The sequence below is a fragment of the Coregonus lavaretus genome (genome assembly GCF_964263955.1).
Source record: "Coregonus lavaretus genome assembly, chromosome: 23".
Taxonomy (NCBI): Eukaryota; Metazoa; Chordata; class Actinopteri; order Salmoniformes; family Salmonidae; genus Coregonus; species Coregonus lavaretus.
Window position 1 is genome coordinate 38,090,507 of NC_140010.1, and position 26,982 is coordinate 38,117,488.

The 26,982-nt window shown below is 43.4% G+C and overlaps 1 protein-coding gene and 1 pseudogene across 2 annotated transcripts; both read left to right on the top strand.

Annotated features, from left to right (window-relative positions):
* Nucleotides 1–270: 270 nt before the first annotated feature.
* On the top strand, nucleotides 271–9,650 carry LOC311098794 (discoidin domain-containing receptor 2-like; the record flags this gene model as incomplete). Its single annotated transcript, XM_084139363.1, has 16 exons — nucleotides 271–343; nucleotides 2,335–2,437; nucleotides 2,688–2,931; nucleotides 3,314–3,461; nucleotides 3,695–3,806; nucleotides 4,284–4,467; nucleotides 4,836–5,079; nucleotides 5,435–5,503; nucleotides 5,969–6,105; nucleotides 6,539–6,746; nucleotides 7,072–7,301; nucleotides 7,467–7,621; nucleotides 8,108–8,308; nucleotides 8,616–8,850; nucleotides 8,935–9,084; nucleotides 9,516–9,650. 16 exons carry the CDS (start codon nucleotides 271–273, stop codon nucleotides 9,648–9,650), a joined length of 2,628 nt encoding a protein of 875 aa, XP_083995489.1.
* Nucleotides 9,651–13,515: 3,865 nt separating this feature from the next.
* On the top strand, nucleotides 13,516–23,218 carry LOC311150517 (3-keto-steroid reductase/17-beta-hydroxysteroid dehydrogenase 7-like; annotated as a pseudogene). Its single transcript has 8 exons — nucleotides 13,516–13,520; nucleotides 14,222–14,313; nucleotides 15,098–15,201; nucleotides 19,778–19,972; nucleotides 20,591–20,689; nucleotides 20,808–20,864; nucleotides 22,711–22,785; nucleotides 23,084–23,218. The product of its transcript is annotated as a 3-keto-steroid reductase/17-beta-hydroxysteroid dehydrogenase 7-like (transcript).
* Nucleotides 23,219–26,982: the final 3,764 nt, after the last annotated feature.

Sequence of the window (26,982 nt, forward strand, 5' to 3'; positions counted from 1 at the left end):
CTGTCATTGAACAACTCCATGCTTTTATTAGATGGTGAAAAAACACACCAATTTCTTTCATAATTTCTTTAAACAATAAAAGCTAATTTACTAACATTTCTATTTATATAGAGAAAAAGTAAAGATTAGAGAGAAGGCTAGCATTCACCAATGGACAGTACAAGTACAACCCCTTCATAAGTAACATTACATACAGAGTGTGGTTGTTGTTGTTGTTGTTATACTGAACTTGTGAAACCTTCTGTTTGGTGTTCAGCTCCTGCCTCTGAGATGAAGGTCCTACAGATAAGACATGGTCTCCTGCTATTCCTCCTCACTGCTGTAAGGACCCAAGTCAACCCAGGTACTGTACATGGAGGTCAACCATAGCCTTTTCACACTATCAGAGCAGCACTGTGCTGGCTTAAATGTCCTCTCCAGCATGGTTCCAGCAACTATGGTGGATGCGTAAACAGGCCAAGACAGTACAGCTTGACTTGGTTGACTCAGTAGTCTGAAAAGGATGTTAAGTGTTTGTTAACTCATTTTAAGATGTTACATGTTCATATCACGTCTCTGCATTTTCTAAAGTGTTTATTGTTATTGTACATACATCTAACTGAAAGAGATATTACCATATTCTAGTCAAATCAAAATGTTGACATAATCGATATACCAGCACGCCGTAAAAGCTAGGTGGGCTGGTTAGGTCATCACCGTCTGTGACGAGGACTGAGTATACGAAGAGGCAGGATGCAGACGCAGGAATTAACAAGGTCAAGGTTTACTTAACAATGACAAAGATAGAGTAAACGACACGAAGCTAAACAATCACACACAACATCATCCAGAACAGTCCAGGGCTAAATAGGGGTGGTGATGAGATGATGAGGTGCAGGTGCGCTGGAGGGGATTAGGGCGCATTGGGTTTCCATTCCGGTGTTGCCGAAGTGGTGCGCTCAGACTGGTGGCTCAGTAGACCGGCGAATCAGAGCGCCGGAGGGGAGCAATGGGAGAAGACGTGACAGTGCCATTGTGTGTGTGTGTGGGTGCGTGTGTGTGTGTGTGTGTGTGTGTGTGGTTTAGCTATTGGTCCATTGGTCAGACAGCAAATATGTGAGAACAGGCAAACCATTCACAGGCTGGGGGCATTCAGGAAATGTCTGAAAAGCAGTAGGTGGAGGAGAGGAGAGGCTGATGGTGAAAGAGGCTGCTGGAGGTATGGAGTGAGCTGTCGAGACTCATGTCTGGTGTGTGTGCTTGTGTGTGTGTGCGTGTGTTTGTGTGTGTGTGTGTGTGTGTGTGTGTGTGCATTTGTGTGTGTGTGTGTGTGCGTGCGTGCGTGCGTGCGTGTGTGTGCGTGCGTGTGTGTGTGTGCGTGTGTGTGTGCGTGTGTTTGTGTGTGTGTGTGTGTGTGTGCATTTGTGTGTGTGTGTGTGTGTGTGCGTGTGTGCGCGCGCCTGTGTCAGTGCTAAGGAGCAGGATGACAGGAGAGGGACTCATTCATAACCTCGCCTGGACTTTTCCACTTGAAATAGTTTGAAGCCTATTTTGTCCGCAAGCTCTCCAAGTCTATTTCTATGTTTCAGTGTTACTTTGAGTTGTCAGCAGTTACAGAATGAAGAGTAATAGGCAGGTACAGTAAGAGTAGGACAGAGTCAGAAGTTATGCACGATAAGTTAACTACATCACTGACACAGTAGGTGAAGAAGCCATTTGGTCTCTCACACACACACCTCAATTGCTGTTTTAACAGCTCATGGTTTTTCTCTTTCTTGCTATGATAAATGTTGATGTTTTAAACTACCATAATCATATCTTGAGCAATTTGAGTCCTTTATATTTTTTTATTTTTTTAGTTTCCAATGGTTACAGCTCTAAGTCTAAAACTATCTATAGCTTTGGCTCTGGTACAAATTAGAGAAAAAAAGATGCAAAATAAAGAGGAAAGCTGAAGGGGCCCCTCCCTACTCTTTTTGCTTGGACTGGCACCTACATAGTGATGCCTCTGTTTCAGTGGAGGGGCCTCCCAGGCCTAAAGGAAGAAGCTGGGGGAGGGTTGTGCCCTGTCCACTTCAGTTCTGACTCAATCCAGATCCTACCAAATGCATGTGCAGTGCGGCACACTCATGGACATTGGGCATACATTCCCATGCATAGATACACACACATGCATGCACACACACACACACCAAACGTCTGAGTGACTTGTTGATGACATGAGTTGAATCTGTTTAATTTGCCATTGTCATAGCTTTTAACTAGGTCCTGGAGTTTTTCCTGGTCAGGCCACGTGGTCAGGAAAAACTCCTGGCCCTAAAAACATGCATCTATATACACTGTATCTGCTTTTAGGTGTGTGTCGGTATCCTCTGGGTATGACTGGAGGACAGATTCTTGATGAGGATATCTCTGCTTCTAGTCAGTGGTCAGAGTCTACAGCAGCAAGATATGGCAGGTATGCTATCTGCATTGTCACCATATTGTAGACGCGTACACACTAAACTCTTTTCCGTCAGGTAATCAGAGTACTGACTGTACTGTCTGAGTGAAGGCAAGCCTATGCCTATTGCCCTTCACCAATCCAACCTTGTCAGATCAGTGATCCCTTAAAATAAGGGAGGAAGGCATTTTTATTATTCAATTGACTAAATATTCCCTTCTACTCCTTTCCCCCCTCCTCCCTTCCTTCCCCCTCTCCTCCTCAGATTGGACTTTGACGATGGAGACGGGGACGGGGCATGGTGCCCTGACATCATGGCCGAGACGGACACAGGCGGCCTGAAGGAGTTCCTCCAGGTGGACCTGCGTTCGCTGCACTTCATCACGCTCGTGGGCACCCAGGGTCGCCACGCCGACGGCATGGGCAACGAGTTTGCCCAGCGCTACCGCATTAAGTACAGCCGCGACGGCAGCCACTGGGTGGCCTGGCACGACAGGAAAGGCAGGCAGGTGAGCAGATGCAAGCTAGTTTCCACACTACCAGAATCCATTCTGACATCCGATTTCAATGTTTTTCCAATGTTGATTCAATGTCCTTTTGCTCACTGGTCTGGGTTCAAATAGTATGAGTTTTCTTTGAAATACTTTGAGTGTTTTATTGAGCCTGCCTGGAGTGCCAGTTGGTGCCCAACTGTTGGGCTGGGTTTTCATTTTTGGGACTACTCCATTGGTTGCACAATCTTGCTTTGATTGGCTTTGTGATTGGTGTGACTTTTCTATAACTTCCTTTCTTGTCTGGCTGTGTTTGTTGGCGTCAGCTGTTTAGTGACTGTAGTTTTTGGATGATGATGATGATGATGATGATGATGCCCTTTCCTGTTCCTGTCTGTAGGTGATCGAGGGGAACATGAATGCCTATGACGTGGTGCTGAAGGACCTGGAGCCACCCATCATCGCCCGCTTCGTACGCTTCATGCCCATCACAGACCACTCCATGATTGTGTGCATGAGGGTAGAGCTCTATGGCTGTGAATGGCTAGGTCAGACACACTACAGTACATCCTATATCTAATCCCATCCTGTACTATCCTACATCCTATATCTAATCCCATCCTACATCCTTTCCGTATATGAAACTGAAAGAAAAGGTAATAGCCTAGATGCTCCCAGAGTTGGAATGTAAAGCAAAGTTTAGACCAGGCTGATGTAAAATGGCCGCTATCATTGATTGTGACCTTTCCTTTGACCTGTCCCTGGCTGTGTGTTATTGCAGATGGCCTGGTGTCCTACAGTGCTCCGGCCGGCCAAGAGATGACCTACAGAGGCCTGGACGTCCACCTCAATGACTCGGTCTACGATGGATCCATGGGTCTACGGTCAGTTGGGTTTGTTTTAGTATATTTGTACTTCAACAGTGGCATATTGTAAGTACAAAACTGTTAAGAAGCGTTAAGTGGTCCACATCCGGAGTGACTCTGACCCGAAGGTACTATTTAACAAAGTTGTGGGCCATTCTTGGCCCATGTGAAGATTCTGTGTACAACCCTTGTCACACTACTGAGCTAAGCGGAGCCAAGCTGTACTGCCCTGGCCTGGTTTTGTATCCACCATAGTTTCTGGAACCGTGCTGAAAAGAACAATGTGAAAGGAAAATATCCAAGCCAGCACAATACGGTTCGGGTCAGTACGATAGTGTGAAATTATGACGTGTAATACACAAGTGGAGGCAACACAGGCATGATAGCAACAAAGACCTATTTTTCTCGTCTCTCCCCCCAGTATGGGTTAGGGATTAAGTGCCATGCTCAAGGGCACAACTGTAGCGGATGGGAGTAATGGTCCTGTCTCCTCTCTCCCCCCAGTATGGAGGAAGGCCTGGGCCAGCTGACTGACGGGACGTGGGGTCTTGATGACTTCCTCCACAGTCACGTGTACGGCGTGTGGCCCGGCTACGACTACGTGGGTTGGACCAATGAGAGCTTCCCTAAGGGCTACGTGGAGATGACCTTCGAATTTGACCGCGTCCGCAACTTCACCTCGATGAAGGTGAAAGGTCAACTAGTACAAAAGGAGATGGAGGAGGATGTGGTTTTACCATGTTCCCAATGGGCAAAACTGGGCAAAACTGGTTGAAATTCTGGTTGTATTGACGTAGTTTCAGACAGACCATAACCCTGTGTCATTGGTCCACTCAATAGGTATGCAAGAGATACTGTATTCAGCCACATGTGGAGGTCTGTTTTGTCCTTCAAGAGTGGCTGAACATCTAGGCATATGTCCTACAACTTTAGCCTCCAATTGTTTCATCAGTGGCTATCCAGTTTGTTCTTCAAACCATGCAGTGACAGACAGTATACTACAGTACACTCTGCTCTCAAGTTTTATAGTTGATAGTTCTCCTCCTCTCTCCGTAGGTGCACTGCAATAACATGTTCAGCCGCGGCGTGAGAATGTTCCGGCAGGCCTCGTGTTACTTCCGTACGTCCGATTCGGACTGGGAGTCCCAGCCAGTGTCCTTACGTCTCCCGGTGGACCGGGTCAGCCAGAGCGCCCGGTTCATCACCGTGCCCCTGGGGGACCGCATGGCCAGCACCATCAAGTGCCGCTTTGCCTTCAACGAGGCCTGGATGATGATCAGCGAGGTGGCCTTCCAGTCAGGTGAGACTTGAGAAGCCTGGGTCATGTCCAGTAGGGCTCACTGTAACAAAACATTTTTGAAACAGGAAATAAAAATCTTATTGTGTTTTAGTTCAGGTGGTGTCTCCCTGTTCCACTCTGTTTCTAAATAGATGATGACATTTCTCCTCTTTCTTTCTTTCTTTCTTTCTTTCTTTCTTTCTTTCTTTCTTTCTTTCTTTCTTTCTTTCTTTCTTTCTCTCTCTCTCTCTCTCTCTCTCTCTCTCTCTCTCTCTCTCTCTCTCTCTCTCTCTCTCTCTCTCTCTCTCTCTCTCTCTCTCTCTCTCTCTCTCTCTCTCTCTCTCTCTCTCTCTCTCTCTCCCCCTGTCTCTTTCAGCAGGGACAGCAGTTTATAATACATCTCCGACTCCCCGCAAACGTGGCCACCCGACAAATGTTCTTCCAGGTCAGCTCCAGCTACATTCTTACCTATTTTGCCTTCGCCAACCCTCTCTCCTTTTGCATTCAATAGTGCCCTCTGCTGCCTGTTCTTAAAATGCTGTTGCATTAATTGTGATGAATAGAGGTTAGTTACAGTGAAATATGAGGGAAATTACAACAGCATTAATGAATGATAAATACAACACTTACTGAGGATGACATTATAATGAGTTTTTATGAAAACCTTACATGTGATGTGAGCACTAAACGTCTTGATGACAACCCTTTCTTGTAATAAATATTATACTGCCATGTTTCTAGCTGTCAAATCCTCAATGTTTCTAGCTGTCAAATCCTCAATTCCTTCAGTGAGGGATCTTGGATTCTTCTCTCCAATGCACTTTGACAGGGAGGTAAGGAATTGAGTAAACAAGGACGGAGGAAGCAACGAAGCCCTCTGTTAAATATTCTCTACCTTCTGGTACATTAGGAGATGACCCCATTCACAAAGTGGATGAAAGCAGCACCCGGATCCTGATTGGCTGCCTGGTGGCCATCATCGTCATCCTTTTGGCCATCATAGTCATCATTCTATGGCGCCAGGTCTGGCAGAAGATGCTAGAGAAGGTATGTAAAATGTATGTTTTCAGAGAGGAAATCATTAGGGTTGATCTAATAGCTACGAGGAAACGTCTCTGTCTTGTTATAAAATAAATACTGCTGTCAGGCTAAAAAGGACGTCAGAAACTAAGACTGCGAATGACACTGATCAAAGTTGTTGATTAAAGTTTTTTTTTTACCTCAAGTGTTTCTTACTAGCAGTAATGTAACCCCTAAACTCGATTTCCAGGCCTCTTAGCCAAACTCAAACACAAGATTACAACATCTGTCAATGTTTGACTTGGTGCCAACCACAGAGTTAGAAAAGCTAGAAAATGCACCTCCTATCTTTGCCATTGATTGCTTCTGTTGTCCCAAGAGCGTCCTCTAGCTTTTCTCTCTGGTGCCACCGAACATTACAACACACACAGTTTATAACAGTAACTACCCTTCCCTCCAGGCTTCTCGGCGTATGCTAGACGACGAGCTGTCGGCCCGTCTGGCCGTCCAGACCCAGGCCTTCTCCTTCCACCACTCGTCCCAGTCCAGCGGGGACGGCTCCAACTCCACCTACGAGAGGATCTTCCCCCTCTGTTCCTCTGACTACCAGGAGCCCTCCCGCCTCATCCGCAAGCTGCCCGAGTTTGCCCAGTCCACCGAGGAGCTGGGTGAGTTGATTAAAGGGAAAGTTTAACAGATGTTTTCAGACTACAGCGATGGTGAGGGACATGGACTAATCTTGACGTTAGACTACTTTTGGTGTGAAAAAAATATGACAAACTTTGATTCTGGAGTGTAATGTCCCTTTCAGCCAGTGTTTATCAAATCGTGGGTCTAGTGACCCCTAATTACTTTTGGGTGGTGGCTTATTAAGACAGGCCTGTGTCTAGAAATATCAGTGTTGTTAACTTGGAGGGTCACAAGAATATTTCAATGGTCTTGATCAGGTCACAGCTTATTGAAGTGTGAACCTATGCTCTGTGTACTCCACAGCAGCGACTAGCTCCTCCTCCAGACCGCCCCAGGCCTGTGGTTCAGACGGGGCTCCCCACTACGCCGAGGCAGACATTGTGAGCCTGCAGGAGGGGACTACGGGCAGCAACACCTACTCCATCACGGCCGTCAACATGAGTCTGCTCTCTGGGAAGGACACGGCCATGAGGGAGTTCCCCAGGGACAAGCTCACCTTTAAGGAGAAACTGGGAGAGGGACAGTTTGGAGAGGTATGGATTAAAACTCTCTTGGGGGAAAAGAGAGTGTTTTGTGTGTGTGCGTGTGTGTGCAAACATGCAGGCAAGCAAACAGAAAGAACAAAAGTCAGATGACTCTTGCTTTCTTGCTAGACAGATGAAACATCAATAGTAAAATGCCTTTGTTTCTTCCCACAGGTGCACCTGTGTGAGGCAGAGGGCATGCATGATTTTGTGGAGAAGGATCTGTCTGAAGAGGTCAATGACCTTTCAAATAAGCTAGAGGGCAGCGATGACACACCTATTCTGGTGGCTGTGAAGACACTGAGGGAGGACGCCAACAAGAACGCAAGGTGAGAGCACCTGATCTGGAACTGTTTCCATGACAACTGTAATGTCATAAGTACAAGAGCCACAGGATGTACAGTATGGAAAATGGCTTTTGTGATCTGCATGACAACAATGCTTGTTCTTGCCTCATCTTTCACTTTGTGTTCTTGGTGTCTTGCCATTGGCCAGTTGTAACAGAGAATGTGTTCACAATAGTCTACCAAGTAAGATGAAGTAAATTGACAAATCAACAAATGGAAAGAGCACTGTATTACCCTATTTAGCCAGGTGTCACATCCGTTACCATCCCTTGTAATAGGAATGACTTCTTGAAAGTTAAACTACGTGGTGCGACAATGTAAAGTGTGACTAGCAGGTGTCATAACTTTTACCTTCCAGTGTTAGTTACAGGAATTACTTCTTGAAGGAGAAACGACAGGGTATTTTTGTGCAACTTAATGTGAAGTGTGACTGGCAGATGTCATAGCCGTTACCACCTCGTGTTACAGGAATGACTTCCTGAAGGAGATCAGGATCATGTCTCGGCTGAGGGACCCTAACATCGTTAGTCTGCTGGCAGTGTGTGTGGAGAGCGACCCCCTCTGCATGATCACGGAGTACATGGAGAATGGAGACCTTAACCAGTTCCTGTCCAGCCATCAACTGGACGAAGTGGAGGAGACACAATCTAGTGACAAAGCCACGGTCAGGTACGTTACATCTGCATCATTTTACTACATAATGACATCACCGATAGGGGTTATTATGAAAGGTGATAATCATAACAACAATTCATTTTCGCATTTTTTATTTATCAAGTAAATTTCTACATCCATATAGTTCATTACAGTATGCGTAAACCGATGCAATAGCGCAGTATTAAAACGTTTGTCACTCCAACACTTTACAATTAGCTAAAATGTGTTATTTTCTGACCACATACACTTGCCCTCTCTTTATCATTATATAAAAAATAATATTTCAATACACTCTTTCATCTCTCTCATATCCTCTTAGCTACAGCAACCTGATGAGCATGGCTACACAGATAGCCTCTGGTATGAAGTACCTGTCCTCTCTCAACTTTGTCCACCGTGACCTGGCCACGCGCAACTGCCTGGTGGGCAAGAACTACACCATCAAGATTGCTGACTTCGGCATGAGTCGGAACCTGTATCGCGGTGACTACTACCGTATCCAGGGACGGGCCGTTCTTCCTATTCGCTGGATGTCATGGGAGAGCATCCTGTTGGTAAGAGAGAGCTTAGAGAGCGCTGATATTAGCAGTAATGTTCTGTCGCATGTCGTTTTCAACCAAACTGTGTGTCTTTCCCAGGGGAAGTTCACCATGGCCAGCGATGTGTGGGCTTTTGGCGTGACTCTGTGGGAGATTCTGACCCTGTGCGAAGAGCAGCCCTACTCGCAGTTTTCCGACGAGCAGGTCATCGAGAACACTGGCGAGTTCTTCAGGGACCAGGGCAAGCAGGTGACTACCACACTAGTTCCAAAAGGGTTATTCGGCTGTTCCCATAGGAGAGCCATTTTTGGTTCCTCTGTGGAAAGGGTTTTACATGGAACCAAAAAGGGTTTTTCAAAGGGTTCTCCTATGGGGACAGCCAAAGAACCCTTTTAGGTTCTAGATAGCACCTTTTCTTCTAAGAGTGTACCAGTGACAGGCAGAACATGTGTACATGCAACAAAACGGGTACAGAACCAGGTTTGTCAGTCTGCGTGACTAAATATTGTGTTAGCTTGCTCAGCTAAATGTCTTGGAGCTAGCTTAGTCGTACGGTTTACATATTGTTGAGGTTGACAGACATGCACTGTGTGTTGTTCTGTGACTGAAATATGGGCAAGTTACAGGTGACAAAACATCCCAAATTGTATTTCTTGTCATTTCCTAAAACTTCTTCTCAGGTGTACCTGCCGAGGCCTGCCTGTTGCCCTGATGCGGTCTATAGCAGCCTGATGCTGGGTTGCTGGAGGAGAAACGCCAAACAGAGACCCACCTTTCAGGAGATATACAGCCAGCTTGGGGAGAGCCAGGAATAGCAGCACATATATAGACCCCAGTTATATAGAGTGCTCCGGGTGAAAGTTCCCCTAGGTACAGATCTAGGATCAGCTTCCCCTCCGCCAATCCTAACCTTAACCATTAGTGGGGAAAATGCCAAACTAACCTAAGATCAGCGTCTAGGGGCAACTTTATCCTACACTTCATGCTTTTTTGTAACATGGACCAGCATCATTCTACATTCAAGGGCCGGCAAAGTATGGTCCTTCCTCCTTTGAGGACCCCGTAAATTAGAACTAGCACATGAGAACTGACTGAAAACTGCATGCGATGTTCTCTTCATCTCTCTTTCTCTCTCTCAGCCTTTTTCTCTCTCAGTGTTAGTTGACTCCCTATCGCTATTCACCAGAGCCATGTATATTTATATTAACACTGTCTATTGCACACTCTGAAAACGCCACCTCTCTCTCTCCCTCCCTCTCTCTCTCTCCCTCTCTCTCTCTCCCTACATCACAATCTAGTTTTTAGGGTGGGGGACAGTTCTGTAAAGATTATTCATTGTGTCTGTAGCTCAATTGGTAGAGCATGGCGCTTGTAATGCCAAGGTAGTGGGTTCGAACCCCGGGACCACCCATACGTACAAATGTATGCACACATGACTGTAAGTCGCTTTGGATAAAAGTGTCTGCTAAATGGCATATTTATGATGAAATGTAGGAATGCTGTGTCAGAGAGTGCACACCAGGAAATGTAATGTTGTTTATAATATTAAATGATTATGTTATGAAGATAATAATGTGTAGAAAGTCTCCTTTTGGACTGTTTGCTAGGTTTTTCTTTATTCAGTTGATGTTGTGAAATGTGTTGTATTTTGTCAAAGATAATTAGTCCTTTGAGTTAAATTTGTGCCTTGAAATAGTGCAACTTCATACTTAAAACCTGCATTTATATTGTTTGTGCAAGTTTTATACTCTAATTAGACAGTAGGCCTACTTATGGTTTCAATGAATTTACTGAACCTTCTTCAATGTTCAAAACAATTTTAAAAAACAACAATAAAATGTTAAAATCAAAAAAGATGATGCAGATTGTTCCTCTTTTCCTCAGCAACTCAGTGAGCCTGAAAAAGAAAGACAAAAACAGAAGTAGGAAAAAAAACGGTAATTCACAACTTCTTATTTTCAATATTCTGTATTGACAGGATGTATTGCTACAATATTTTATCAATAAAATACAGAGTAAAAGTACAACAGAGTGCTTAGTAATGCTTAAAGGCTTCTTCTACTTTCCTCTGCCCCCTCTCTGTGCTCTCCAGAGTCCCTGGAAGTCCTGTAGTCTTCTTCCTCCAACCTATAGCAGTGGAAAGGCTAGTGGAGGTCAGCACCTCATCACTGATAGGAATCTGTAGTTTAACAGGGGCTTCAGCCAGCAGTGTGCAATCCTGAGGGGCCACAGAGCTCACTGGCAGCTCTCCAGGGGAGATGGAGGGAACCCCAGATGATGCTATCTTTGCGTTGGGGAGGTTTAACTCCTCTAAAATAATTTGCATGGCTGCTTTGTCGAGTACCTGGCCAATGATCTGGTTAGCCAGACAGATGAGGGAGTCATGTGAAGCCCAGTATGATAGTATTGAGGCTGCTTATTGAAGTGAAGATTCCACTGAGTGATGATGACAGGGAGGACAGGGAGCTATTGATGTCATATGCGGCATACTCATCATCCATGATCTTACTGGTGAGAGAGAAGATGGCGCCACGTTGGGCTCCAGATTATACATGTACCTCTGTTTTAGGGAGGTCCATGGCCGCCAGTTTCAGTTGCATTTTGAGAAGTTGGTTCCCAAGTGAAACTCATCAAGGTAAGAAACCTTCCAGTTGGTTCACCGGAGCGAGTCTCAGGTGAGATTCAGTCTGAAAGAAACGGCATGGCAACACATAAATAAAAATCTAGATAAGAGAAATGATTTTGGCATTATAAATGGGGTTATTCTCATTTATGGCATGATTTGTTTTACTATCAGATATTATCAACTGAAAAAAGTGTTGAAATATATCAAGGCTATAACAGCAAATGTAAAATGCAGTGGTATAGTTAACAGCAAACAAACACAGCCAAAAGTTTCCTGGACCAAATTGTTCCACACGTTGACGTGTTAGATATCCTCTTTCTAGGCCTACTCAAAATGTTATTTTCTAATAAATTATAATATTTTATTTTTTAGATAGAATTCAAATTCAAATGTTCTCACCTGTCATGAAATCATTCTCCATATTTGTCTTCATTGTGTTAGTGTAGAGTTATTTAGACTGTTCTTTACTTAAATGATTTCATTCCTGATTGTCACAGTCATTGTCATATAATTCTGACCAGAGCCACTGAGTGTACAAAACATTAGGAACACCTGCTCTTTCCGTGACATAGACTGACCAGGTGAATCCAGGTGAAAGCTATGATCCCTTATTGATGTCTCCTCCACTTCAATCAGTGTAGATGAAAGGGGGAGACAGGTTAAATAAGGATTTTTAAGCCTTGAGACAATTGAGACATGGATTGCGTATGTGTGCCATTCAGAGGGTGAATGGGCAAGACAAAAGATTGTGCCTTTGAACGTGGCTACTTGATGTGATAGGATAACGTCGGGCCCCTACAACGACCGCGTTATTAATGCGACACAATGTCGCAAATCACTGCCTGTCAGGGAATGAATTTGTTTGAAAAAAGTTAGTGTAAGCATTTGCAACAATGTTTCAAATGAAGAACCACTTGACGCAATATGGCGTTGTAACGTCACATTGTGGCAAGTGTAGGCCACATTTTGACAAAGTTGCTGTTAGTGGCAATACTGCCAAGTTACATTCACATGTCTCACTTGTAGTGCAGTTATAGCACTAGTAGCTTAGTTACTGTCTACTCTATCTCAAGCCGCTTCCTTATATAGCTTGTTGTCATTTAGTCTGACTAATCCATAAACTGACAATGATGCACTGACTGTCCACTGACTGTGTAATAACAGCAGACCTATGGAATTAAAATAAGCTTGTGTGTGCGGCAGCACATGTGTGTACATGACAGTGAATTTCAGAAAATGTAAACTGTGAAACATTTAAAAAGTTATCCTTTTTAGATAAAACTATACAAAATATATTCACGTCACCAAATAACTGATTAAAACACACTTGTTTTGCAGTGGTCTACAGTAGCCTCAACAGCACTCTCTGGGGTAGCACCATAGTATAGCAGAAGGACAGCTATTTTCCATCCTCTGAGTACATTGACTAAAATATAAAACATTGGCGGCTCATGGTTCTCACCCTCTTCCCTAGACCTACACAGTAATTATGACGGCTTCCGGAGGACGTCCTATCAGAGCTCTTGCAGAATGAACTGACATGTTGTCCACCCAATCAAAGGATCAGAGAATGAATTTAGTACTGAAAGCATAAGCTACAGCTAGCTAGCAGTGCAGTGCATAACATGTGGTGAGTAGTTGACTCAAAGACAGGGAAAGACAATAGTTGAAAAGTTTTAAACAAATTAATTTCTTCAGAAATTAAGGAGAGAGAGAGAGAGAGAGGGGGGGGGGAGAGCGAGAGATATTTTGTTGTATTTTTTCCACTTTCACTTACTTAGCTAGCTAATGCAGCTAGCTAATTTAGCTTACTCAAACACTCAGCTCAAACAGAGAGGAATGCTATTTATGTTAGCTAGCTGGCTAAGGCTATCCAACACTGGAACCCTTCCAAGTCAAGGTAAGCTTTCGGTTTTATTAATTTATTGCCACGGGGCCCACAGGTGTAACCGCTAAACTGCTTGCTGTACACTGTACTGCATGATTGTAGCTGGTTTACTAACGTGTTAGTTCTAGTAGCTATGTTGACTATGACGTTAGCTAATATAGTGGCAATGACGTAGGCTGTGTGTAGCGGTTATGGTATGAAGGTTTGGCTTGGAAAGGTTTTTTCGCCTAGTTACAGACAGCTGTTGTGTTGCACTGAAGTCCACAAGTGAAGGGTAAAGGTGAGAGGAGAGCACGTTGAAATACATTTTTTAAATGGAAGCAAACAGAACGAAAAGGGGATAAATCTACCTGAAAATTCTAGATCAGCTAGATGCAGGCAAAAGTGTGCAAGACGGTATTGAATGTGTCACTGTCTGTCACCTTGATTACTGCAATTTGTCTCTCGACCTGTGCACCTACATTATAAACTTTCATTCGTAGGCTAGGTTGTAGCAACCTCATGATGGGTATAGGGAAAATTCAAGTATCATGTAGTAGCCTAAACCTATCGATGTTACATTGAGCTGGGTGAATGGAATATGAATGACAGTCATCCAATGTGCTTTAATAGAAAGAAGACAATGCTCATACATTTTTTAAATAATAATAATAAACAGCACTGACCACTGACACACACATATGGTACACACACACCTGGATGTGGGCTCTGTCCGCTAGGTGGTCTGTGCTGCCACACTGTAGGAGTAATAGTAATTACCCTGTTAACCCCTCACACACACACGTATAGACACACACACACAAATGCATACGTACTTTACATCCTTTTCGATGTGACATCAATAAATTATTTTACTAATACACATTCCACAGGTACAACAGACTGGACTACCTATACCTTAATGCCGGGATCATGCCTAATCCACAGATTGACATCAAGCCTTTTTCAAGGGCCTATTTTCTAGGTAAGGTAATAGCCTTCAAGCCACACTCTACTCAAACAACACACACCATTTCATTTCTCAAGGAACCCCTGCCATTTCTAGTCAATGGTTCATATTTGCACCTTCGGTTATTTGAGGGGTTCTTGGAGTAACTTTTAATGGTCCTATGTAGCAACGGGTTCCTGGAGGAACCCTGGGGTGGAGGCGTGGCTTAGTAGGGGCTTGGCTTTAAGATAGATCTTTTTTTGGAAACCTGTTAGAGTAAATGTCTACTGTTAATCTGTTCTGTTGTATTGTCATCACATGTTAAGGTTGAACACTGACAGTTTTGTAGCTTCAATGAGGCTAACAGTGGTGTAATATGTAATCTGCATAAATATTCAAGGAACGTTTAAATTTGCAGTGTACAAAAAGCCACACATCCAATAAGCCACACTTCCAATAAGCCACGCCTCCAATCTGATAGGCTGCCGTCTCTACAATGTTTTATTAAAAAGGTTCAAAATTGAACCCCTCCCATCACAAAAAGGTTCTGGTTTGAACCTTCACACAAGGGTTCCTCGAATACCCTTTTCAGAGGGGTTCCTCAAGGAACCTTTTTGAACTGGAAAGGTTCCACCAGTGTGGCAACCCATAAGGTTCTTCCAGGCAGCTTTACTTCTCTCACAACTAGACTCCAAGTACAAATCAGTTTCCATTTGACCCCCTGAAAAAGTTTGAACATATAACCCTTCTTCAGATATTATGTCTAGTAAGTGTTTAGTATTTTCCTGTGCTCTGATGTGATGTCATCTTTGTGCTGCAGCAACGTCGTCAAAATGTTTGCCACAGCAGAGGGCCTCCTGACCCAGCAGGACCGTGTCAACAAAGGAAGTGTTCGCCACAAACCTCTTTGGACACTTTATGCTGGTACTTCATCTATCTTATTTTATCCTCTCTTACCGTAACATTTCTCAACACAGAGAGGTTTGACTCAAATGGAAACAGAGCCTGGAAATTAAAACATAAGCTGGTTAGGGCCAGATGTTTTTCCTAACCTACGTAACCTGACTAGGGCCCCTGTTACAACTAAGGCATAGGGACTGGCGTTTTCCTTGGTCAGGTCTCATGGTCACATGGTGAGGAAAAACGTAAAGGGGGGCTGAACTGATTTCGCCTCACTTTTCCACGTCCTTATTAAGAAATGATAGAAGCCATAATGAGAGTTGTCTTGAGGCTGTGGTATGATGTGGGTGTGTTATGTTCGTTGTGTGTTCCGCTTTACTCACCATAGTTGAAATATCCCATACAGCCACCTTACTTTCAACAAGGGATTGCGTGATTAATGGCTTTGCAAACGCCGGGTCACGTGCTGCTGTACTCCTAATCAATGCTTTTTTGGGTGCTGCCTACCGTACCAGGTAGCGGTCCCGTAGCGGAAACACGTTCTCTGAAGGGATGAATCAGCTTCACCATCTGCCAGTCCGACGGACGAATCTGGGTTTGGCGGATGCCAGGAGAACGCTACCTGCCCGAATTCATAGTGGCAACTGTAAAGTTTGGTGGAGGAGGAATAATGGTTCATGGTTCGATCTAGGCCACTTAGTTCCAGTGACGGTCAAATCTTAATGCTACAGCATACAATGACATTCTAGAAGATTTTGTGCTTCCAACTTTGTGGCAACAGTTTGGGGAAGGCCCTTTCCTGTGTCAGCATGACAATTCCCCCATGCACAAAGCGAGGTCCATACAGAAATGGTTTGTTGATTGGTGTGGAAAAACTTGACTGGCCTGCACAGAGCCCTGACCTCAACCCCATCGAACACATTTGGGATGAATTGGAACGCCGACTGCAAGCCAGGCCTAATCGCCCAACATCAGTGACCTCACTAATGCTCTTGTGGCTGAATGGAAGCAAGTCCCTGCAGCAATGTTCCAACATCTAGTGGAGGCTGTTATAGCAGCAAAGGGGGGACCAACTCCATATTAATGCCCATGATTTTGGAATGATACGTTCGATGAGCAGGTGTCCACATACTTTTGGTCATGTAGTGTAGCTAAATAAAATTGAAAGGATGTTTACCCCAAACGATTTCCGAGGGAATGCACACATGCGGCTATTCTGTGTTGGTTAGCAAAGAAACAGGTCCTCTTATATGCTTTATTTAGTTATTTATAAAACTTTATTTATGATACAAATGTTAGGCTATATGTTTAGATTTTCTATACATTCTAAGGCTGCATGATGCGACTCTAATGGTGAGAGGCATGAGCTCTGCTCTATTTCTTGCGCAGGCTGCACAGACTTCATCAGTCTCTCATTCACAATTTGACAAGCACTTGATAATATTCTCACCTATCAGACTATTCTCAATCTTTAATCTGGTCTTTACATATAGCCTACTAATATATGTGTGATTTAGAATGGCCCACAAAAACAATATGTGCGGTTACGTTTTTTAATATGCAAGCATAGGCAGTGCGTCCACAAGGCTAGGGGAAGCTAAGCTTTCCCTAAAGTAAATTGAATTAAATTGCCAAAATTATATAGCCTAATTAGCCTACTCCTGTTTATACATAAATAAATGAAATCATTCAAAATAGGCTACTAAAACATGATTTGGTCACAGAGGATCATTACCTTATTTTTAAAAAAATAAGTTGTGGATTGTTTTAAATCGTATTGGCAGAATTTGGTCAAGTTATTGTTTAGTTGTGACTGTCTGTGAAAAGTAGCGAAGCCAAGCCAGGCATATCACAATATCTCAAAATACAATCGAGAGAAAACATAGTTTGGAAAGACTAATCTGTGTTTCAGTTATCAAAAGTCTCAATTTATCTTATTGGCACCAGCGTAGAGCATCGGCCATATCCCCGGTGAGTGTGCACTGCGCATATTCACTATTTATCATTGTTGGGTCAGTGCTAATTAAGTTTATTTTTGGACAATAATTTCCTCCTCCAGTTTAGATGGACATCAAATTTTATTTATTTGTGTCTGACCTTCTCGTAGGCCTATTATATGGACAACGTCGTTTTTATTGATCCGTTTGTCAGTGTCAGCAGAGCAGGCTACCCTGTAATTTGTCGTATTAAAAAAGATTCTGCTAATGTCTCCAGTCATATAAAATGTAGTAGAATTGCATGAAATGTGTTTATAAAAGGCCACATTTTTCCCATGCAAAGAAAGAAGAAACGTATCTGAAATCACCTAGGTCTACGCTGAACGTTTTTTTTTGCAAACAGTGATTGAGTTATATTATCAGCCTAAATTATGACTATCCAATCTACTCATCACATTATGAATAGAGATACATAAGTCTGCAAATGCAATGATGCATGGAATGCTTTATTATAATAGTGAAAATGTGCTTCCCCAAACTTGAAACTCACGTGCAGCCCATATGTATGCCAGGTAGGCTACACAGGTTGTAAAGTGGATTCATGTGTTTAATTTTAAGAATTGACCAATGAATATAGCAGCATGAGAAAGCTGGGATCCTTTTTTAAATAGTGCCCAGTCAAAACTCGGCATTAGCGACAGGCAGTTAGCAAGTTTGGTAGGCTACTAATGACCATCAGCGGCAGCCGAGCGAAGTTTTAGAGAAGCCTAGTTACCGTGACTAAACGGTCAGGTCATGACTCGTGACCGCCGGTGTGGCGGTAATACAGTCACCGTAACAGCCCTAGATGGTACTCAAGAAATATGTTGTTTCATCATCTTTTCATGTTTTCAACCGAATCCAGTGATTGTCATGCATTTTGGGTTGACAATTAGGCTATTGTTGTTATATTTTACTGTTAAAATAGGGCTCCAGAATTTTCATCAATAGAGATTAATTTGCCTTCATCTTTATGTGCACTAATATCATAGGATAATTTATTTGAGGGTAATTCACCACCTGAGTAAGTGGAAACCCAAAACACATTAGCTAGATGTTATGATGAGTTTCTAGGGTATCAAGTGATTACGAATGTAAGAATGTACTTAGACACTTTTGATGGGGAGTTCATATTAGTATTTAATATGTACCATGGTTAGTTATAACAGAATGACAGAGCTTTGCCTTTACCATCTCCCTAACTCCAGAACAAAGATCCACTCTCTCTATATATACACTCTGTTACAAGTCTCTCCACGAACATCTGTTAATCATCATGGGCACTCCCATTCTTTGATGTTATTACTCTTTACCCCAAGTCAGTATATCCTGTCCATCAATCATGCTATCCTAAACATCAGTAATCTCCTTTGACATAACGGAATGTAGACTCCGTGGCACCAAGCCAATTATCTACTAACTCTAACCTGGTCCCCACTATACTATGACATGACATCAAAACACTTTAAAAACCTCATATCACTAGATTGCTAACTCTAAATATATGAACTGCCTTGATTAACTAGCGCTTGTATTTTGTCTCGCCACGCTAGCTATGCCCTCGTGTGGGTGCTAGCAAGCAAGCTAGGTAGTTCTAGGTATCAACAGCCAATCCAGTAGGGGCTGGAAGCTATAGTGAACTTTGATTGTTCAATAGTGCCGTGATATCGCAGAGTATTTGCATGAAGTTAAGCTTTCCCCAACTTAGATTCCGCCCTGTTCACACTCCCTTGCCCTATGGTAATATTTTAGCCCATGCTCACATCGCCTAATGGTCCCCTGCCCACTACACTTCTCTCTCATTGAAAATAAATGGCTTCCGTTCTTTCATCGCCCCCTATCAGAACCGGTTAACACGAGGCGTAACAATACATTTTACGTCCAAAAAAACGTTGCAGTTGTAGCCTACCACTCAATTTTAAAAAATGTATTTAACTAGGCAAGTCAGTTAAGAACAAATTCTTATTTACAATGACAGCCTACACCGACCAAACCCGGACGACTCTGGGCCAATTGTGCACCGCCCTATGGGACTCCCAATCACGGCTGGTTGTGATACAGCCTGGAATCGAACCAGTGGGTCTGTAGTGCCTTAGACCGCTGCGCCACTCGGGAGGTCAATGAGGCCTATGCAATCACTATGACCAATGTGCTTTTCGCGCACTCCGTATCTCAAAGCCTTGGTTGTAAAATAGTTTATATTGATATTGCGCTAAAAACTGAGAGTTGAGAAATACAAATTATAACTACAAAACAGCTGAGAACCTTTGTTCCACTGTGACAACTGGCTGTGTTTTCCCCGCAATTGGATTTTTAAATGTTAGACAATCAGAACACTTTTGTTCTTCTCCTGAGCATTTTTTACCCCGGGAAAGTAGTGGAGAATTTACTGTTTGACCAAATCATAGTTTTAGCCTCCTAAAAAATAGGACGTTTTGAGTGAGGTGAGCATGTACAATGTGCAGCTCGCACCAATGCGACCAATTAAAAATATTTACTCGCACAGCCAAGTCAAAGGGTCGCAAAATGCGACTAAATGGTCGCAGTCTGGAGCCCTGCTGTCTCTTTGGTCCAGGTTATCTGTCCCTTCAAACATTGTCATACTTTACATCTCTATGTTCCAGGTCAGGGAGCTAGACTCTATCCTTTGCCAGGCTGGTCAGACCTCCCGGGTAGTGTGGACTTCGTCCAGCAATGCCAGACGCTCGGCCTTCAGTCAAGACGATGTCCAGCACAGACTGGGGACCGAGCCCTACGCGTCCTCCAAGTGTGCCTCCGACCTCGTTAGCCTGGCCCTCAACAGACACAACAACAGCCAGGTGAGCCAAAATGTTCACTCAGTTACACATGGCAGCATTGGGCTATGAGCCACTGGAGGGTTGTGGCAGATCCATTTTGGATCCTTGCAAGAGATGTGGACTACGTGAGGTACACACTCATTCAGTTGCACATGGCTGTGTTTGTCTAAAGGATTTATCATATTCCAAATTTTGCACACGTATGCACAGCAGTGTTCTAGAATATTGGACCGTGGATTTCATACTTTTCACATTCTCAGTGCAACTCAAACAATTTCTCCAACTGTCAACACATTCAAATGAATAGAGGGGCGTACCGGAGGTTGGATGGTGGTCTCAAGAGAAGCATAGCTATGTCACAATGGGACGCCGGACTATCGCGTCTCAGCGTCTGTGGACTATGGTTTACCCTTAATCATAGGTCAGGAGCAACTGGTGGGTTGTGGTGGGTCCATTCTGGGTCCTGGCCTGGTGAGAGACTGGATTGTCTATGCTAGATCCTAATGGAGTGCTACCCTCTCTCATTGTTCATAGTGTCAAGTTGCATGACATTTTATATTTAGTAAAACTCTACCTCAAAAGTCAGTACATGTATCGGATAATCAATAATTAGACCTTTTTTTTTTACACGGTTGACAGGGGCTGTCAGTGATTTGTCCAGGGCTGGTGATGACCAATCTTACCTATGGCATCCTCCCCACCTTCTTCTGGACCCTCATCATGCCTATCACGTATCTCGTAAGTTGGTTTTACTCTTTAGTCTTCTTTGTCACTTGTTGTGGTCTTGTGATTTCATCAGAAAAACAGATTCATATAGACTTGTATTGTTACTTAACATGTTTGTCTTTATGAACAGATAAGGATCTTCACCAACACGTTCACACTGACACCGTACAATGGAGCTGGAGCATTGGTATGTCTCTCAGAAACTCATCTAAACAGTTCAGATATGTATTATTTACATCTAATATTATATATATTTATTGGCTGGTTTCCCAGACACAGATTAAAAGCTTAGTCCTGGACTAAAAAGCATACACAATACATTTTTAGTCATTTAGCAGACGCTCTTATGCAGAGCGACTTACAGTTAGTGAATACATTTTTTTTTTTTATACTGGCCCACCGTGGGAATCAAACCCACAACCATGGCGTTGCAAACGCCATGCTCTATCAACTCAGCTAAATCCCTGCCGGCCATTCCCTCCCCTACCCTGGGCCAATTGTGCGCCGCCCATGAGTCTCCCGGTCGCGGCCGGCTGCGACAGAGCCTGGATTTGAACCAGGATCTCTAGTGGCACAGTTAGCACTGCGATGCAGTGCCTCAGACCACTGCGCCACTCAGGAGAATGGAGAATCTACTTTGACAGTGCTTTTTAGCCCAGGACCAGGCTTAATCTGTGTCCAGCAAACCGGATGTATATTGTATTTTTTATGTAATGTTACCATCAATTAACTTGTTTTTACATTCTGCATCTTTGATCTATTTTGGCAATTATTAGATATTTTACAGCATAAGAATATTTAAATATGAAATTACTGTGTTTTCTTAGTATTTTACAGTTAATTACCACTGCAAACGCCACTGGATATTCATAGGATTACTGCATTATCACTCTAACTATGCTTATCTGATGGGTTTTGTGTGTTTATCTGGAAGATGCTTTTACGGTTGAAAACGTCACTCAACAGCTTGAAATGTTGCTTTAGCAGTATGCTTAAGGTCATTGTCCTGCTGGAAGGTGAACCTCCGTCCCAGTCTCAAATCTCTGGATGGTGTTCTCGGGGTGATGAGAGGTGTTGGGTTTGCACCAGACATAGCGTTTTCCTTGATGGCCAAAAAGCTAAATTTTAGTCTCATCTGACCAGAGTACCTTCTTCCATATGTTTGGGGAGTCTCCCACATGCCTTTTGGCGAACACCAAATGTGTTTGCTTATTTTTTTCTTTAAGCAATGGCTTTTTTTCTGACCACTCTTCCGTTAAAGCCCAGCTCTGTGGAGTGTACGGCTTAAAGTGGTCCTATGGACAGATACTCCAATCTCCGCTGTGGAGCTTTGCAGCTCCTTCAGGGTTATCTTTGGTCTCTTTGTTGCCTCTCTGATTAATGCCCTCCTTGCCTGGTCCATGAGTTTTGGTGGGCGGCCCTCTCTTGGCAGGTTTGTTGTGGTGCCATATTCTTTCAATTTTTTTATAATGGATTTAATGGTGCTCCGTGGGACGTTCAAAGTTTCTGATATTTTTTTATAACACAACCCTGATCTGTACTTCTCCACAACTTTGTTCCTGACCTGTTTGGAGAGCTCCATGGTCTTCATGGTGCCCCTTGCTTAGTGGTGTTGCAGACTCTGGGGCCTTTCGGAACAGGTGTATATATAGTGAGATCATGTGACAGATCATGTGACACCTAGATTGCACACAGGTGGACTTTATTTAAATAATTATGCGACTTCTGAAAGTAATTGGTTGCACCAGATGTTATTTAGGGGCTTCATAGCAAAGTGGGTGAATACATATGGACGCACCACTTCTCCGTTTATATATTTTTTAGAATTTCTTGAAACAAGTTATTTGTTTCATTTCACTTCAACAATTTGGACAATTTTTTGTATGTCCATTACATGAAATCCAAATAAAAATCAATTTAAATTACAGGTTGTAATGCAACAAAATAGGAAAAAAACGCCTAGGAGGATGAATACTTTTGCAAGGCACTTGAGTCATTTTTCATAATCTGATATGTCATCCTGTCTTTAACAGCACTCCCTGGATCCGAGAGCAAAGTACGACAGTTTGACGACATGCATGGGGAGCAACTACACGCAGCCTCGACAAGTGAGTGTGTCTTTCACGGTCCTATTTTAATCAAAGGCCCCCCCCCCCCCCAAAAAAAAAAATATATCATATTTAATAGACAGTAAGCAAACATTATAGAAAGCTTTTGGAAAGCTAGGCCCCAAGATAAACATCTGTAATATTAAAGTTGTGAACAGATTCTATATTACTGTTTCGGTCTGATAGGGTTGTTCTAGCTTTAGGTTTAAAAGGGGTTCTAAGTCAATGTTATTTGATAGAAAAAAAGTATTGTTATCTAGCCTTTTTCTCATGGCTTTGGTGTTTTCTGTTTTTTAAGATGGACATGGATGACGACATGTCAGAGGCCCTGTATGTGAAACTGCTGGAAAATGAAAAAGCTGCTCGTAAGAGATTGAAAGAGGAGGATGACAATAAACAAGCCTACAAAAAGTACCTCAACCAGACAGAGTAGTCTTTTGTACGGCTATTCTCCTTGACTGACTAGTTTAGGCCTAATCACTCAACTTTTATTCTATAACATATCACCTACAGTGCCTTCGGAAAGTACTCAGACCCCTTGACTTTTTCCACATTTTGTTACGTTACAGCCTTATTCTAAAATGGATTCAATAAAAACAATTCCTCAGCAATATACACACAATACCCCATAATGACGATGCGAAAACAGGTTTTTAGACATTTTTGCAAATGTATTACAAATTTAAAACAGAAATACCTTATTTACATAAGTATTCAGACCCTTTGCTATGAGACTCGAAATTGAGCTCAGGTGCATCCTGTTTCCATTGATCATCCTTGAGATGTTTCCACAACTTGATTGGAGTCCACCTGTGGTAAATTCAATTGATTTGGAAAGGCACACACCTGTCTGTATAAGGTTCCACAGTTGACAGTGCATGTCAGAGCAAAAACCAAGCCATGAGGTCGAATGAATTGACCGTAGCGCTCCAAGACAGGGTTGTGTTGAGGCACAGATATGGGGAAGGGTACCAAAAAATGTCTGCAGCATTGAAGGTCCCCAAGAACACCGTGGCCTCCATCATTCTTCAGTGGAAGAAGTTTGGAACCACCAAGTCTCTTCCTAGAGCTGGCCACCCTGCCAAACTGAGCAATCGGGGGAGAAGGGCCTTGGGTCAGGGAGGTGACCAAGAACCCGATGGTCACTCTGAGAGAGCTCCAGAATTCGTCTGTGGAGATGGGAGAACCTTCCAGAAGGACAACCATCTCTGCAGCACTCCACCAATCAGGCCTTTATAGTAGAGTGGCCAGACGGAAGCCACTCCTCAGTAAAAGGCACATGACAGCACGCTTGGAGTTTGCCAAAAGGCACCTAAAGACACTCAGACCATGAGAAACAAGGTTCTCTGGTCTGATGAAACCAAGATTGAAGTCTGGCATGAATGCCAAGCGTCACTTCTGGAGGAAATCTGGCACCATCCCTACGGTGAAGCATGGTGGTGGCAGCATCATGATGTGGGGATGTTTTTCAGCGGCAGGGACTGGGAGACTAGTCAGGATTGAGGCGAAGATGAACGGAGCAAAGTACAGAGAGATCCTTGATGAAAACCTGCTCCAGAGCGCTCAGGACCTCAGACTGTGGCGAAGGTTCACCTTCCAACAGGACAACGACCCTAAGCACACAGCCAAGACAACGCAGGAGTGGCTTTGGGATAAGTCTGAATGTCCTTGAGTGGCACAGCCAGAGCCCGGACTTCAACCCGATCTAACATCTCTGGAGAGACCTGAAAATAGCTGTGCAGCAACGCTCCCCATCCAACCTGACAGTGCTTGAGAGGCTCTGCAGAGAAGAATGGGAGAAACTCCCCAAATACAGGTGTGCCAATCTTGTAGCGTCATACCCAAGAAGACTCAAAGCTGTAATCACTGCCAAAGGTGCTTCAACAAAATACTGAGTAAAGGGTCTAAATACTTATGTAAATGTTCTTATGTAAATGTACTTTTTAATTTTTTATTTTTTTATAAATTAGCAAAACTTTCTAAACTGTTTTTGCTTTGTCATTATGGGGTATTGTGTGTAGATTGATGAGGGGGGAAAAAAACAATTGAATCAATTTTAGAATAAGGCTGTAACGTAACAAAATGTGGAAAGTCAAGGGGTCTGAATACTTTCCGAAGGCACTGTATATGAACAAAACTGTTTCATTCAGTGTGTTTTACTCCGTGTGAATGGAAAGAAATGGTATGCTCTGTATAAGTTGACCATAGCCATGAGGGACTAGTAGTGGTTTGAATAATGTCGCTCTATTTGAGTGAATACTCTATAGCATGGGGTGTCAAACGTCCGGCCCGCGGGCCGGATCAGGCCCGCAAACGGGTTTAATCCGGCCCGCGAGATGATTTAAAAAAAAAAAAAAAAATAATAATAATAATATTTTTGTAAAGTATAAAAATGCGCTGCAATTTTTCAATAAAATAAACTGCTGTTCCAATTGCGTCCACTGGATGGCGCAATAGCAATTGTGTTAAGCAAGCAAACTGTTTATACCGGGGCAGAGCAAGTAGGTCAAGCACGTGCAGCCAATGAGCTACTTTGTTTTGCCCGCGATATTTATTACGGCTTCTACTTTTAACATTATGTGCTTTGGCACCCTCATTGCCCCAATATGTCTCTGTCAAAAAAGAGAAAAGTGGACGCAGAGTGCAGAGTGTTCCAAGAAAAATGGTCATCCTATTTATTCACGGAATTGAATGGGAAAGCTGTATGTTTGGTGTGTTCAGAGCATGTTGCAGTGCTGAAAGAATATAACCTTCGTCGCCACTATGTGAGTCTTCATGCCGACAAATATGACAACTTTCAAGGACAGCGGAGATGAGAGAAGGTGAATGAACTGTTGGCGGGTCTGAAGAAACAGCAGTCTGTGTTTACTCACAGCCGAGACATCAGTGACGCTGCAGTGAAAGCTAGCTACCTCATTGCTAATGAAATCGCAGTGGCTTCAAAACCATTTAGTGAGGGTGAATTTGTAAAAACATGCATGATGAAGGCAGCGGAGATTGTGTGCCCTGAAAAGCGGCAGGCTTTTGCAAATATCAGCCTGACAAGAAACACAGTTGCAGACAGGATTTCCGATCTTTCAGTGGATTTGGACAGCCAGTTGAAGCAAAAAGTAAAGTCATTTATTGCGTTTTCGGTTGCAATTGATGAAAGCACGGACATTACAGATGTTGCACAACTGGCCATTTTCATCCGCGGAGTTGATGACACATTGACCGTCACCGAGGAGTTCGTGGAGTTGGTGCCGATGACAGATACAACGACAGCAGCTGATATTTTTACCGCACTCGTCGGCGCGCTGGACAGGGTCGGAGTGGACTGGTCCCGCGCTGTCAGCCTGGCTACAGATGGTGCACCCTCAATGATCGGGAAAAAAGCAGGCGTTGTGACAAAGTTCAGAGAGAAAGTGCAATCTGCAATTGGAGGACGTGATTTTTTGACTTTTCACTGTATTTTGCACCAGGAGGCTTTGTGTTGCAAGTCATTAAAGATGGATAACGTCATGAAGGTGGTCATCCAAACTGTTAATTTCATCCGATCCAGAAGCCTGAATCACCGTCAGTTTGACAGCCTTCTCAGAGAGAAAGACCACATCTATGGCCTGCCATACCACACTGAGGTAAGATGGTTAAGCCGAGGTGCTGTGCTGAGGCGTTTCTTTGATTTACGAGAAGAAATTGAACAGTTCATGGAAGAAAAGGGCAAACCAGTGTTAGAATTTCATTCCGCAGAATGGATGCAGGACCTTGCATTTATGGTGGATGTTACAGAGCACCTGAATAACTTGAACAAACAGCTGCAAGGGCGCAACAAAGTTGTCACGCAGTATTATGACAGCATACGTTCTTTCAAGTTGAAGCTGTCATTGTGGGAGACGCAACTTGCCGGTGGTGATGCAGCTAACTTCCCCTGTCTGAAAAATGTGTGCGCGACCCAACATGTGGCAGACATGAAGCGGTTCAAAGATAAAATAACGGGACTGTTACGGGAGTTTGAGCAACGCTTTCAGATTTATGTTTATATGTTTTTATGTTGATGTGCTATTGTTTTTAATTGATTTTATTTTATTTGTATATTTAACCTATTCTTGACTCTGTGGTTCTTGCACTTGTTTGGGGAACAGGATTTCATTATTTTTATCTACATTTCTGCCTGAGAAATGACACCCTGATATAGTTCTGTGATCTGTGATATACTTC